Below are 12,527 nucleotides of genomic sequence, written 5' to 3'. Positions count from 1 at the left end.
TATATATATATATATATATATATATATATATATATATATATATATATATATATATATATATATATTCTCCAGTATTTAGTTACTATACATTATTTAAACCAACAACAACAATCCCAACGGCAGTGTACGTTCCGCCAAATAAAACAGCAGCCTTGATTACACGGAAACTTTGTCTTATTCCAAAAAAAAAAAAAAAGATCAGAGCCCTGCGGTGAGTATACAGGTTTAGCACAACTACAGTAATTTTATTGTAGCATCGAAGCTTCAGGAGGGGTCATCACCGCTGTAATATAGTGAGACGGTAAACTTGAAAAATGCTTAGTTTGAGAATTGTATTAAATGCTTAAAAGGGTTTGTTCAGCTTTAAAATAACTTTGAGTAAGACGTAGAGTGATATTCTGAGAATTTGCATTTGGTTTTCCTTTTTTATTATTCGTGGAGATATTTCGCTTTTAATTCAGCAGCTCTCCAGTTTGCAATTTCAGCAATCTGGTTGCTAGGGTCCAAATTACCCTAGTAACCATGCTTTGATTTGAGTAAGAGACTGGAATATGAATAGGAGAGGGACTGAATAGAAAGATGAGTAATAAAAAGTAGCATTAACAATAAAGGTGTAGCCTTACAGAGCATTTGTTTTTAGATGGGGTCAGTGACCCCCAATTGAAAGCTGGAAAGAGTAAGAAGAAGAAGGCGGCGAATAATTAAAAAACTATACAAAAGAGAAAATGAAGGCCACCGGAAAAGTTGCTTAGAATTACCCATTCTATAACGTACTAAAAGTTGATTTAAAGGTGAACCACCCCTTTAATGTTTGTTCCATGTCCCCCAGAGAGAAGAGCTGACGTAATATAACACGGGTCTATCTAACTGGTAACTTAAATTCCAACTTGGCACAGTGCAGATTACGTTTTTAAGACATGGATAAGAAACTGTGCAATGGATGGCGCTACATATTAAAGGACAGGTTTTAAAGCGAGGACAACAAAATTGCACTCTAGTATTTTTTTTTGTTTTTGCAGCAAATCAGTTCGAATTTGCCAGACACAGAAGAGAGGGAAAGGAGAGCTGTACAGGTCAGATAAATTACAATTTCAAAAACGATCCTACAATCCCATAGAGATAAGTGCGTTTAGCAAACGTCACTGCTTGATTCTCCGACTCCTGTGCACCCACGACCCACTTCAGCAGCTGAAACAAGAAGCAACACAATGAGTCCAAATTGCAAGCTCATGTACAGTATATACAATTATTGTCTCTGCAGGGATGCAAATAGAGAGAATCTTTTGTTTTTTTGGGGGGTTGATTGCCAGAATGATCGGGACCTGACGTTTTATGGATAACGTATCTTTCTGTAATTTGGATTTTCATACCTTAAAGGAGAAGGAAAGCTACCGAAACAGTTTATTGCCAATAGATTAGCCACAATAGAGCAAGCTAGAACACTGTATTTATTCTGCAGAATGCTTTACCATACCAGTGTAAACAGCTCTAAAAGTGCTCTCTGTTTATGATAGCAGCTGCCATATTAGCTTGGGACGTGAAAGGAATGTTGTAATCCTCATTTCTTCTTGCTCCTCCCCCCGTCTTTCCCTCTCTTCTCATTTTAATTTGGGATCTTGGAATGCTAACACTTTAGGCTTGATAAAAGGCCTGAAGGGGCCCGAAACATTGCCCTTTTTGCGGATACACATGGGCTGAATAAAAACACAAACTTCAATAAGCAAACTATTGGTGTGCTTCTGGAATTTTTACTACACATATCAGCTTGGTGTGACATCACTTCCTGGCTGAGTCTCTTCCTGCTCACTCATAGCTCTGAGCTCAGATTACAGCAGAGAGAGGAGGGGGAGAGGAGCAAACTGAGCATGCTCAAGCCCTAGCCCTGGAGGTTTTAGCTGAAAGTCTGATACAGAAGCCCATGTGTACACAATAGAAGGACAGAAATGCTGCGTTTCTTTTGACCTTTCCTTCTCCTTTAAGTCTACCAGAAAATCATGTAAACTTTACAAAAAAACAATTTTTTTTTGGTTTTGCTTCCAATAAGGATTAAATTATATCTTAGTTGGGATCAAGTACAAGTTACTGTTTTATTATTACAGAGAAAAATTAAATAATTTTTAAAAATTTGGATTATTTGATTATAATGGAGTCTATGGGAGACAATGGGTTTCCAGATGATGTATCCCATTCCTGTACTACACACTCGTATGAACTGAATTTATTGAACATTAAACAATTTTTGACCCAGCCTATTAAAAAAATCCATCTAGATGCAACATGAAAAGAAAGAATAATGAAAAGCTTACACTTTGTCCTGTTTAGCGCTGCCTCCACGGACAGACACTGGCTGAGCGTTCTGAGGAAACACGCCTCCTCCACGAATTGCATTTGGGTGGGTGGGAGAAGCAGCAGGGTGCTGCCCAGGGCGAATAGGTTTAGCTGTTAAACACAAAAATAAATATCTGAATTGAAGGATGATTTAAAAACAAATCTCAAATCCATGATGACAGATGTCCTTTGTCATCTTAAAAAGCCCTAAAATTAAAAAGTCGACATATGTTAAGGGTCAAAGCAAACAGGGTAAATGAACAAGAGGGAGAAAGAATGTCAGAAAGCACCAGAAAGGGATAGATGGAAATATTTCAAAAGGACATAACATTGTTCTGTTCATTTGGGAAATGACATGAATATGAACAGCAGGAAACGAAGAGCCACAGAGTTGTAGCCCATGTTCTCTTCCTTTTAGCCGACCAATGTAACCCGTGTCTTTTCAAGTAAAGAAGAATGCCAATACCTGTGCTTGCAGCAAACGGGGTGATCCCAAATTTATTCAATGGTGCTTCATAGCACTTAAACGATCAAACGTTTCGGGACCGCATGGCGGGACCGCATGGCCCTTCCTCATCACTGAAACTTTTGATCGTTTGTTAAGTGTTATGAAGCACCATTGAATAAATTTGGGATCACCCTGTTTGCTGCAAGCACAGGTATTGGCATTCTTCTTTACTAGGATTTACTACTGGCGAGTGGCTAGGCCAGTGCCATATATATCTGTATCCCCTGCATTGACTTTGTATGACCCGTGTCTTTTCTCCATTTTGAATGGCTGCCCTTATGGCTACACAGCATCTTGTTTATATAAACTATAGAAGTGTTTCTGAAGCAAACACACCAGTTGTACCAGTGCAGGGCAACACTAAATTTATATTACTTTATAACACGTCATTTTTTGTGTTACTGTTCCTTCGAGTGTTGTACAACTAGCTGGTGCTATATAAAAATTATGATCTACCAAAATAACAGGCTAAATCTCCCCCTGACAGGGCATTTATAAGTTGGTCAGTATGGTCGGAATCAAGGAATATATAAACCCTTAAAAACTAAAAAGAGCAAGGAATAATAAGAAATAAAACCAATAAACAGAACAAATAAAATCCCAAGATAAACAGTGAGAGCGGGAGAGAGGGCTATGCTACCTAATACTTGTGGAACAGAGATTTAGGGTATAAATTTAGGACAATTTAAACAGAGTCTGTCCTATTTACAGGCTATAAGGGAACACCGAATAAAGGATTCAGCTAAAAGTGTTTAGGAGAACCGCAGACAAGCCCTTTAATTTGTTACTTTAAAGCTGAAAGTTTTGTTCCTCAGTTGATGAAATTTCTTTTTCTCCTCAGGTTCAGATCCAGATTGGTATTCGGACAATCTTTTATGGAGGATTCAGTATTAAAGGAAAACTATCGAAAATGAAAATTTAAAAAAGCTTCCTCATACTGAAGTAAGAAACTTTCTAAATACAATCAATTAAATATTCTGCATTGGTGAAATAATCAAGTTTATATTCACTATCCCTCTCTCAGCATCTGTTTCTCTTTATTTTCTCTTCATGCAGTAGTTGGGTGTCAGATATTCATTGACAGTTAGATCCAATATATCTGATTCCAGCACAAACAAAATAACTGCCACAAATCCTGCATGTAGAGAGACAGGATTTCTGGTGATTTTACTAGAGTGAGCTCTAATACATCTTCTAGGCAAAAGGAGCCCCCCTATAAGATAAATTGGATCATTATCGGACACCCAACTGATGAGGAGAAATAGATGCAGAGAGAAGAATAGTGAAGATAAACTTGATTATTTCAGAAACTGCACCGATTTTTTAATTGATTGTATTTAGAAATTTTCTTATTTCAGTATGATGAAACGAATATTACATTTTCATTTTCGCGATAAGTTCCCCTTTGAGATGAGTCCAAAAAGATGGATTCAGTGCATCGCTTATAAATCAGATACAAAAAAAAAAAAAGTCCACACCTATCTCAACAACAGCACTGGCATTAGCAACTTCATTACACCGTTTTCTCAAACTGTTTCCCAAAGCTAGGTTTGCGCAGACATGAATTGAAAAGCAAGTACAGATCAAGCTGAACTTACCAATCTGTGCAGAATGTCCCCTTCTGGCCATGTTCTTGGACCTCACGGCTTCCTTAATGCGATCTACCTCTTGCTGATAGCGTTTCCGATCACGCGATGCATTTTCTTTGGCTTCCTTCAGTGCAGATTCCAAGGCTTTAACTCTCTCAGCAGTAGCCCTAAGTCGCTTTTCCAGCTTTGGAAGCTCACACCGCAAATCTGCATTATCACGTACCAGCTATACAGGAGATAAATTCTATTGCATTTAGGTATTTCTGGGAAATAGTCTTACATTTTCTCAATTAGAAGGTATGATCATTTGCATGGATATTACATATATTTTTCTGCCTGTCTCTATTTCATACCTGCTTGTGAACCTTAGTGAGTTGTTCAAGGTTATTCTCAAGAAAGGAGATTTTCTGCTTCTGTGCGGCACTGCCCCCAGTATCATCAGAATCCATTTCTGCACTCTGCACAATAACAGAGAAATGTCAGTAAAACATCCAAAAGATTTCACTGAACACTTCAGAACAAACATGGACTGGTTTTACCTTTTTAACACGTGTAGTTAAATCCTGAACAAACAGTTTTCTAAGATTATGGAGGGTCTGAAGCTCTTTTGCCTGTAATTAGAGAAATCATGTCAAACCACAGTAAATGAACAGCCAGTGTATATTATTCAACATTTTGTTGAGTTTGCTTGCTTGTCTTACCACTGTCTCTTCCAATCCCTTCAGATCCTGCCTTGCCTGCTCTCTTCTATCCTGCATTACACTGCGAATAAAGGAAAAAAAAATCTTAATACAGTTTTGAAAAAAAATTACAAAGTTGCCAAAAAAGATTGTAGGCCACAATATATCCAGAGACTATTATCCCACTGTTACTATAGGCACCATCTGCTATCCCACAGTCACACTCCCTTCCCAGAGACTATTATCCACTGTTACTATAGGCACCATCTCTCCCTACTATACCTGCTATCCCACAGTCACACTCCCTTCCCAGAGACTATTATCCACTGTTACTATAGGCACCATCTCTCCCTACTATACCTGCTATCCCACAGTCACACTCCCTTCCCAGAGACTATTATCCACTGTTACTATAGGCAACATCTCTCCCTACTATACCTGCTATCCCACAGTCACACTCCCTTCCCAGAGACTATTATCCACTGTTACTATAGGCACCATCTCTCCCTACTATACCTGCTATCCCACAGCCACAATATATCCGGAGACTATTATCCCACTGTTACTATAGACACCATCTCTCCCTACTATACCTGCTATCCCACAGTCACACTCCCTTCCCAGAGACTATTATCCACTGTTACTATAGGCACCATCTCTCCCTACTATACCTGCTATCCCACAGTCACACTCCCTTCCCAGAGACTATTATCCACTGTTACTATAGGCACCATCTCTCCCTACTATACCTGCTATCCCACAGCCACAATATATCCGGAGACTATTATTCCACTGTTACTATAGCCACCATCTCTCCCTACTATACCTGCTATCCCACAGTCACACTCCCTTCCCAGAGACTATTATCCACTGTTACTATAGGCACCATCTCTCCCTACTATACCTGCTATCCCACAGCCACAATATATCCGGAGACTATTATTCCACTGTTACTATAGGCACCATCTCTCCCTACTATACCTGCTATCCAAAAGCCACAGTCCCTTCCCAGAGACTATTATCCACTGTTACTATAGACACCATCTCTCCCTACTATACCTGCTATCCCACAGTCACACTCCCTTCCCAGAGACTATTATCCACGGTTACTATAGACACCATCCCTCCCTACTATACCTGCTATCCCACCTCCCACAGTCCCATCGGAAAGAATACATTATTATCACTCTACAATAATTAGAACTTTTGCCTGTGTTTATGAAGTCATACTAAACTCATGAAGCTGTATGACACAGTATCCTACTAAGTCATGCATGCATGTTTCCAAAAAGCCACAAAGCAGGGCTTTAGATTTTAGCATGCAATTGTAAATATAATGGCAACACGGGGGCATATTTATTAACATTAGAGACAAAATATCAATGGTGAGGTTGCCCATAAAACCAATCAGCAATTTGATTTGAACAGTCACCTACAAGTTAGAAAACAAAAGCAAAGATCTGATTGGTTTCTTTGGGCAACATCAACAGTGAGGTTTATTTCCAGTGTTAATAAATATGCCCCTAACTTCTCTCTTTAGCCCAAAAAAAAAAAAAAATGAAATATTTGCTAATCCAAGATTTTATTTATAAAATGCATTGGGCAGCCTATAATCACACCAACCACATTGTCAACTTACGTGAGTTCATGCAGTTTTTTGCTTTTTTCCTGATCAGTGTATTTCAGCTTTTCATGCTCAACCTTAAGCCGTTCTTGCTCAAGCAACATCTTCTGATTTTGGCTGCAAAAAAAATTTATTAGGGTATTAGAATGATTAAAGCCATATTCTGGTAAAAAAAATTAACAGATTTACAGTTGTAAATTTAAACACCCAGTAAATTAGATGAAACTTGCAAGCTGAGTGATAGATCCAAAGGACTTGCAATGATGCTAGAAAATACCATTAAGGACCCAGGTGGGTAAGGTGGGCTACTAAATCATGTGACCCCAAAACACCAATTTATGATGCCTCATGCTTTTGTTTGCTTGCCAAAGCATGGAAGCAATAACATTCACTCACTTAGGTTTTAAAATTTAGCGTTATATATCAGAGGTGAGAACCTGGGTCCTTTTAGATCTGGGGGTGTCTTGGTCACACCCATTCCACAGCACCAACCACACACCCACTAGCATATTACTCGTCATTCGGGCCTGCCTGCAAAAATTTGTGGCACTGAATGCCTGTAAATAGTAAGCCCACAGAGATACAAAATGCTCACATAAGAATATCACTGGGTGCCATTACTCAAAGAAAGAGAGGCTAATAAACACTGTTTATGTACAACACTTACTCTTGTAGCTCTGTAATTACTTTCTCCTTGTTTTCAATCTCATCCCTGAGAGCACTTAATTGCTTCTGGTGGGTTTCACGATGACTTTGAATCTGCTCCTCCACCGCATGCTACAAAACAAGGAAAAGTATTTTAATCTTTTCTCTTCAACAAAATAAAAAATGGATCTCCACACAAAAAACGTTTTTGGCAAAAAGAAAAAAAAACTTTTCAATGCATGTTAAAATTTTCTGTTTGAGTTATTTTATTATAATAAAAATTTGTATTCTCTGCACCACAAAGTTTTGGGTGAGATTACTCTTTCAATGTAGAGATGAATGAGAACATACCTTCACTTCATTTGCAGTCTGAACTTTATTAAGATGTTCTTTTTCCATCTCATGCACTTTTTCTGTAAGAAACATAAAGCACAAAGGAGCATAATGAATGAGGAAATGACAGGCCTTTCAGGGCAAAGCTTTCATGAAGAGGTGAATCAATACTCTACAATGTAAAATTAGAACATTATTGCTTATTTGGAAATTAAAGGCCTTTTGTAAAGGTATTATCAATACCAATAAAACCAGTATTTAATGCATTTAATTTCATAGCCCAATTTTCCTTTTCCCATTGCATGAGCAATAGTTTAATATTCAAATGTACCTTTTGCATCATTAGGGCATACCTAAATAATACTTTAGCTTTCATACTTTAGGCGGGCAGTCAGATTCATGAAAGAGCAACAACACACTGCATTCTGCTGCTACATCTTGTGATCAATATGCTGTAGACTGCTTCCCATTCACTTGAAATACATATCTAAGTAAAATTAGCCCTGAAACAGCCAGGTGAATGGGAACTGCAACAGTTTGCATTATTTTGATCAATAGAAGTAGCTACAAAAAGCAGTGTTGCTTTTTAAGGAAAAGCTGAAAGCATGGAATATTTGCCTGTTAACAGCAGATATTTTGTGACTCATGCCACTTCCTTTTCCAGTCAAAATGAAGAACTCAGCATTAAGTAGTAATGGCTTGCTCTCCAATACAAGTGACGACAATCAATAGTCTGACTTGTGTTTGTGGTGTTTGTTGGGTGTCTCAGACTCCATCAAATAGCATTTTACCCTTCATCAAACATAGGTTTATATCATGTATATCATGTATAGCAGCTCGCCAGTGAATCCCATAACTTTCCCCCACAGCAATAAATTCTGTAAATTTAGTTGGAGATGTGTTTTACCAAATGTAAGATGAGTGTTACTAGTGGTTTTACCTTGTGCTCGCAGCTTTACAAGCTCTTCATTGAGAGAATCCACAGACTCCTCCAACTGCCTCTTCTTCTGTTCCACATTCTGAACATATTCCGTCAGTGATTTAATCTTTGCTTCATGCTTTAGGGAAACAATATTGCAGAGTTTAATAGAGCAAACGTTTTCTTTAATTATTCTTTCAGTAACAGGTTATTGAAAGACCGACATTGTGATTTATTTTTTCCCTAAATTCACGCTATTTTTTCACTAACACACAGACTTTAGAATAACCAAGTGAAATTTATATGCAATCAAATTTATCCTGGAATATATTAAGTTAGAAGTCACAATGTCTGCAATGAGGGGGGTTTCTCAGACTATGACATTAGAACACTCCCTTTGGAACAAGGATTTGCAGAGGCTTGCTGAGAGGAATATGACATACAGACTTTAAACCACCACTAGAGGTGGATATTGACTACAAATCTTGCACAAGTTTAAAATGTAAAAAAACGCAACAAAAACATACCTCCAACAAAGATTACAAGCCCTTTAAATCTAAGGTGTTGCTTAAACTGATTGCACAGTAAAAGCTGTTAATCTCTATTGGAGGTCTGCAAATTTATTTTTGATTACACAGTGCAGTCACTTTTCATACCGAAATCTGTGTGTACTTTTCAAAACTGTTTAAAGCAATTCCATTCCAATATTAACCTGAGAGATGCGCAGCTGACATGCAGTTAACTCCTTCTCATTCTCCTCCATCTTCTGGTTACTCTCGCTCTGTGTGCCTTCCAGCTGTTTGCATCGTTTTACCATAGTCTTCACTTCAGACTTCATTTTACTGATGTACAATCTTGCAACAGTAAACTCTTCATCAATCATTCCACTTACTTCAGGTTGCTGATAAGGAAAGAGAACAGCATTGTCAGGTGTATGCAAATAGGACAGTGTACAATTACAATTCAGACAGTGTTGAACACCAGTATTTAATTTTAGAGAATTATAAAACGAAAGAGCTCCTAAGTGCACAAGTCCTTGGATAAATGTATATTCCTGCTAAGGGGGCTGAAAAAAATGCATACAAAGTGATTTAAGCATAGCTTTTAGCATATCATAAATTTGGCACAATAATCCCCAAATTAATAAATGTAGTTTCATCCAGACTTCACCACAACAGAGCACAAAGAAATCAATCAGTGGGTGTTGGGCAACAGGCCAAGCCTTAAACGACCAACCTACCTTGCCATCGTTGCCTCCTACTGCAATACCAATCTCTGCTAGATCCTTCAGTAAAGAAGTCATCATCTCTGTTGCTCTTTTCTTCTGATGATTGGTCATTTCCTTTAGTTTCTGCAGCTCAGAGTCTAGACTGGACAAAATGACCTACAAAAAGCAAAAAATGTTTGTACAGTGGAGGGATAGCAGTTTATTATTATTATAACATTGCATTGTAACAGAACCCAGGATGGGTCAGTTTAAACACCGGTCTAATGCAAACCAATACAAATACTACAACAGAAAGTGTAGTGCTGTAACTTACAGATTTCTGATTAAGTTCCTCACTTAAAGTGTCAAATTCCTTAGATTTATCTTCTACTTCCTGAGACTTCTGATCGTAGTTGACTGCAAGTTCCTCTAGAGCCTGCAGTACTTCTTTCACTTCTTCCTTTGAGGCATCATTTTCAGCCTGAAGCCTGTTCAACTCTGCCTGCATGTTATCTTGGTCTCTTCTTGTAGATGCCAATAGCTAAAAAACAGAGAAAGGAATTAAGCAGAGAAATTAAGAAATTCTGAAAAAATTCTCACAATAAATGCAAACAAAGTACATGGTTTTAGTGGCCTACATATCATGGTTAATGCACAAAATAAGATTGAGACAGAAGTTTATGCCCTGCAGTGCACTATAGCTTTTTTTACATAACGCCAAATCAATGAGCTTATATGGAGCTGTATTTTTTTTTTCCTTTAGGCTGATGATCAAGGATGTCTCACTAGATAACATGATAGGAAATGCAGGTGGAGCAAATTGTACCATTTGTCAACCAGCATAGGTATTTTTTGTGTCATAAGCATAACAAAAGCTGCCCATACTCAGTCTAAGCTACTGATTTGGCCCTTCAGTTGAGATTTGGTTTATTTTTGGGTTGGTTTGAAAATCCTGTTGGGCAAGAAGGGCATCAGTACACGGACGTAATCCTCATCTGATAGGTCTTGAAAAACCTGCAATATGGTTCCATCATTGGCATGTGGGTGGCCAAATCGGGCACAGATCCACTTGTTTGGTGACCAAACTGCGGACCACAAAGTATATGGCCATCTTAACAATAACATTTTAGTGTATTATGTTCTTTTAATGTTTTCACAGGCCTGCTTACCTCTTCTTGGTCCAGCATTTGCTGCTTGAGTTTTTCCACAAGCTGGCTTTGTTGATTAATCTCTTCATCCTAAATTAGAAATAACTCGTTAAAGTAATGCAAAAAATAAATGGAATTTATGGTATTACAATAGTAAAAACAAACACATTTGTTGTTGCACCAGGCAATAGGCATAATAAGCTTGGGGTTGGTGCTATAAAGGCTTGAGATAAAGACTTTATATTTCCTTTCTACTGAACCCAAGAATAGACCAGAGTTTACCTTGTCATCAAGTTGCTTGTATAATTTAGTAACTTCTTCCTCGCATTTACTTCTCTCTGCATCCGTAAAATTAGCAGCAATTGTGACTGCAGGCTTTTCATTATTGACAAAGTTATCGACGACAAAGGCATCCATGTTGGCTTTCTCCTTATCATATTGTTCCTCAATTGGTACCGACTCTCCTGCATACAAAAATAAACATATTTAAACCCTGCTTCTCCAAACCAATCAAAGTAGTGGTGATTGGAAGACAGCCTAGCCAATCAAAGTTCCCAGGAATAAGTTTTACAGACAACAGGCACAATTTGCTCTTAATAAAAACAGCAGTATTTAATTTGGAGGGGGGGATCGAAATGGGTCAATGAATTTTCAAGTTAACGCTCACCCTTGCGCCATCTGTTAAGTTCATTTTCAAGCCACTGAACGGTACTGCGCAAACTTTTGGTTTTTTCCTTCTCTTTTTCATATTTCTTTTTCCATTGTTCGGCTGTAAGCTCTACATTTACACACACTGTATTCTTAATGGTCTTGGCTCTAAGAAAGAAAAACAAAATATTGTTGTATATAAGTTCACATATAATCACGTAATAGATGGAGGCAACAAATCAAGGCTATGAAATAATGACCGAAAAAAAAGTCGGCCAGATCTCGATCGGATGGGACAGAAAATCCCGTTGGATCGCGGCCGCATCTATCCGTTGATGCGGTCCCGCGATCCGACCGCCCATTTGGGCATCGTTAGGATCCGATCGTTGGGCCCTAGGGCCCACGATCGGATCAGCCTGATATTGCCCACCTCAAGGTGGGCATATCGGAGGGAGATGCGCTCGTTTGGCGACCGCCAAACGAGCGGATCTCTCCATGTATGGGCACTTTAAGTGTTAAATTAAAGACTATACTGGAAGATATGCAATAACATAGCTCTGCTTTAAGTTTGGATTTCACCTTCCATTTTTTACATCAACAGCCTCACTGTGAAATGTTTCCCAGCAGTACAGGGGTGGAGAACAGGTTGAAGGAAATGCAAGGAAGAAGTTACTAAATGATACAAGCAACTTGATGATAAGATATTTGCCCTAAGACCTCAAGAAACACAGCAATTAAATTCAATTCTTAAAGCATATGGTCATCCCATAGTGATGCAAGGCATCAGTTAGCATTGAGCTGCATCTACAACCTGCTATGCTTGCACCTTTCAAATTCAATACCCTCCTATGTAAGAGTTGCTGCAGACAGCACTATTCAGAGCAAACTGTAAGCTGCA

General features: G+C 38.3%; 1 protein-coding gene across 1 annotated transcript in view; it reads right to left on the bottom strand.

The window, feature by feature from the left end:
* Positions 1-808: 808 nt before the first annotated feature.
* Positions 809-12,527, bottom strand: part of kif5b.L (kinesin family member 5B L homeolog) — a 55,895-nt gene continuing 44,176 nt past the window's right edge. Inside the window, exons 11-26 of the mRNA XM_018267185.2 lie at positions 11,649-11,797; positions 11,264-11,445; positions 11,003-11,071; positions 10,168-10,374; positions 9,867-10,010; positions 9,339-9,527; positions 8,648-8,765; positions 7,726-7,787; positions 7,397-7,506; positions 6,745-6,846; positions 5,127-5,187; positions 4,965-5,036; positions 4,779-4,883; positions 4,435-4,651; positions 2,307-2,439; positions 809-1,188 (exon numbers count right to left, since the gene is read on the bottom strand). Coding sequence (XP_018122674.1) covers positions 1,182-1,188; positions 2,307-2,439; positions 4,435-4,651; positions 4,779-4,883; positions 4,965-5,036; positions 5,127-5,187; positions 6,745-6,846; positions 7,397-7,506; positions 7,726-7,787; positions 8,648-8,765; positions 9,339-9,527; positions 9,867-10,010; positions 10,168-10,374; positions 11,003-11,071; positions 11,264-11,445; positions 11,649-11,797 — 1,927 coding nt within the window. The 3' untranslated portion in view covers positions 809-1,181. The remainder of the gene's footprint in view (positions 1,189-2,306; positions 2,440-4,434; positions 4,652-4,778; positions 4,884-4,964; positions 5,037-5,126; positions 5,188-6,744; positions 6,847-7,396; positions 7,507-7,725; positions 7,788-8,647; positions 8,766-9,338; positions 9,528-9,866; positions 10,011-10,167; positions 10,375-11,002; positions 11,072-11,263; positions 11,446-11,648; positions 11,798-12,527) is intronic.

The sequence above is a fragment of the Xenopus laevis genome, chromosome 6L, assembly GCF_017654675.1.
Source record: "Xenopus laevis strain J_2021 chromosome 6L, Xenopus_laevis_v10.1, whole genome shotgun sequence".
NCBI classification, from domain to species: domain Eukaryota; kingdom Metazoa; phylum Chordata; class Amphibia; order Anura; family Pipidae; genus Xenopus; species Xenopus laevis.
Note: the sequence above shows the minus strand (reverse complement) of the source record. Positions and strands in the feature narration are given on the sequence as shown.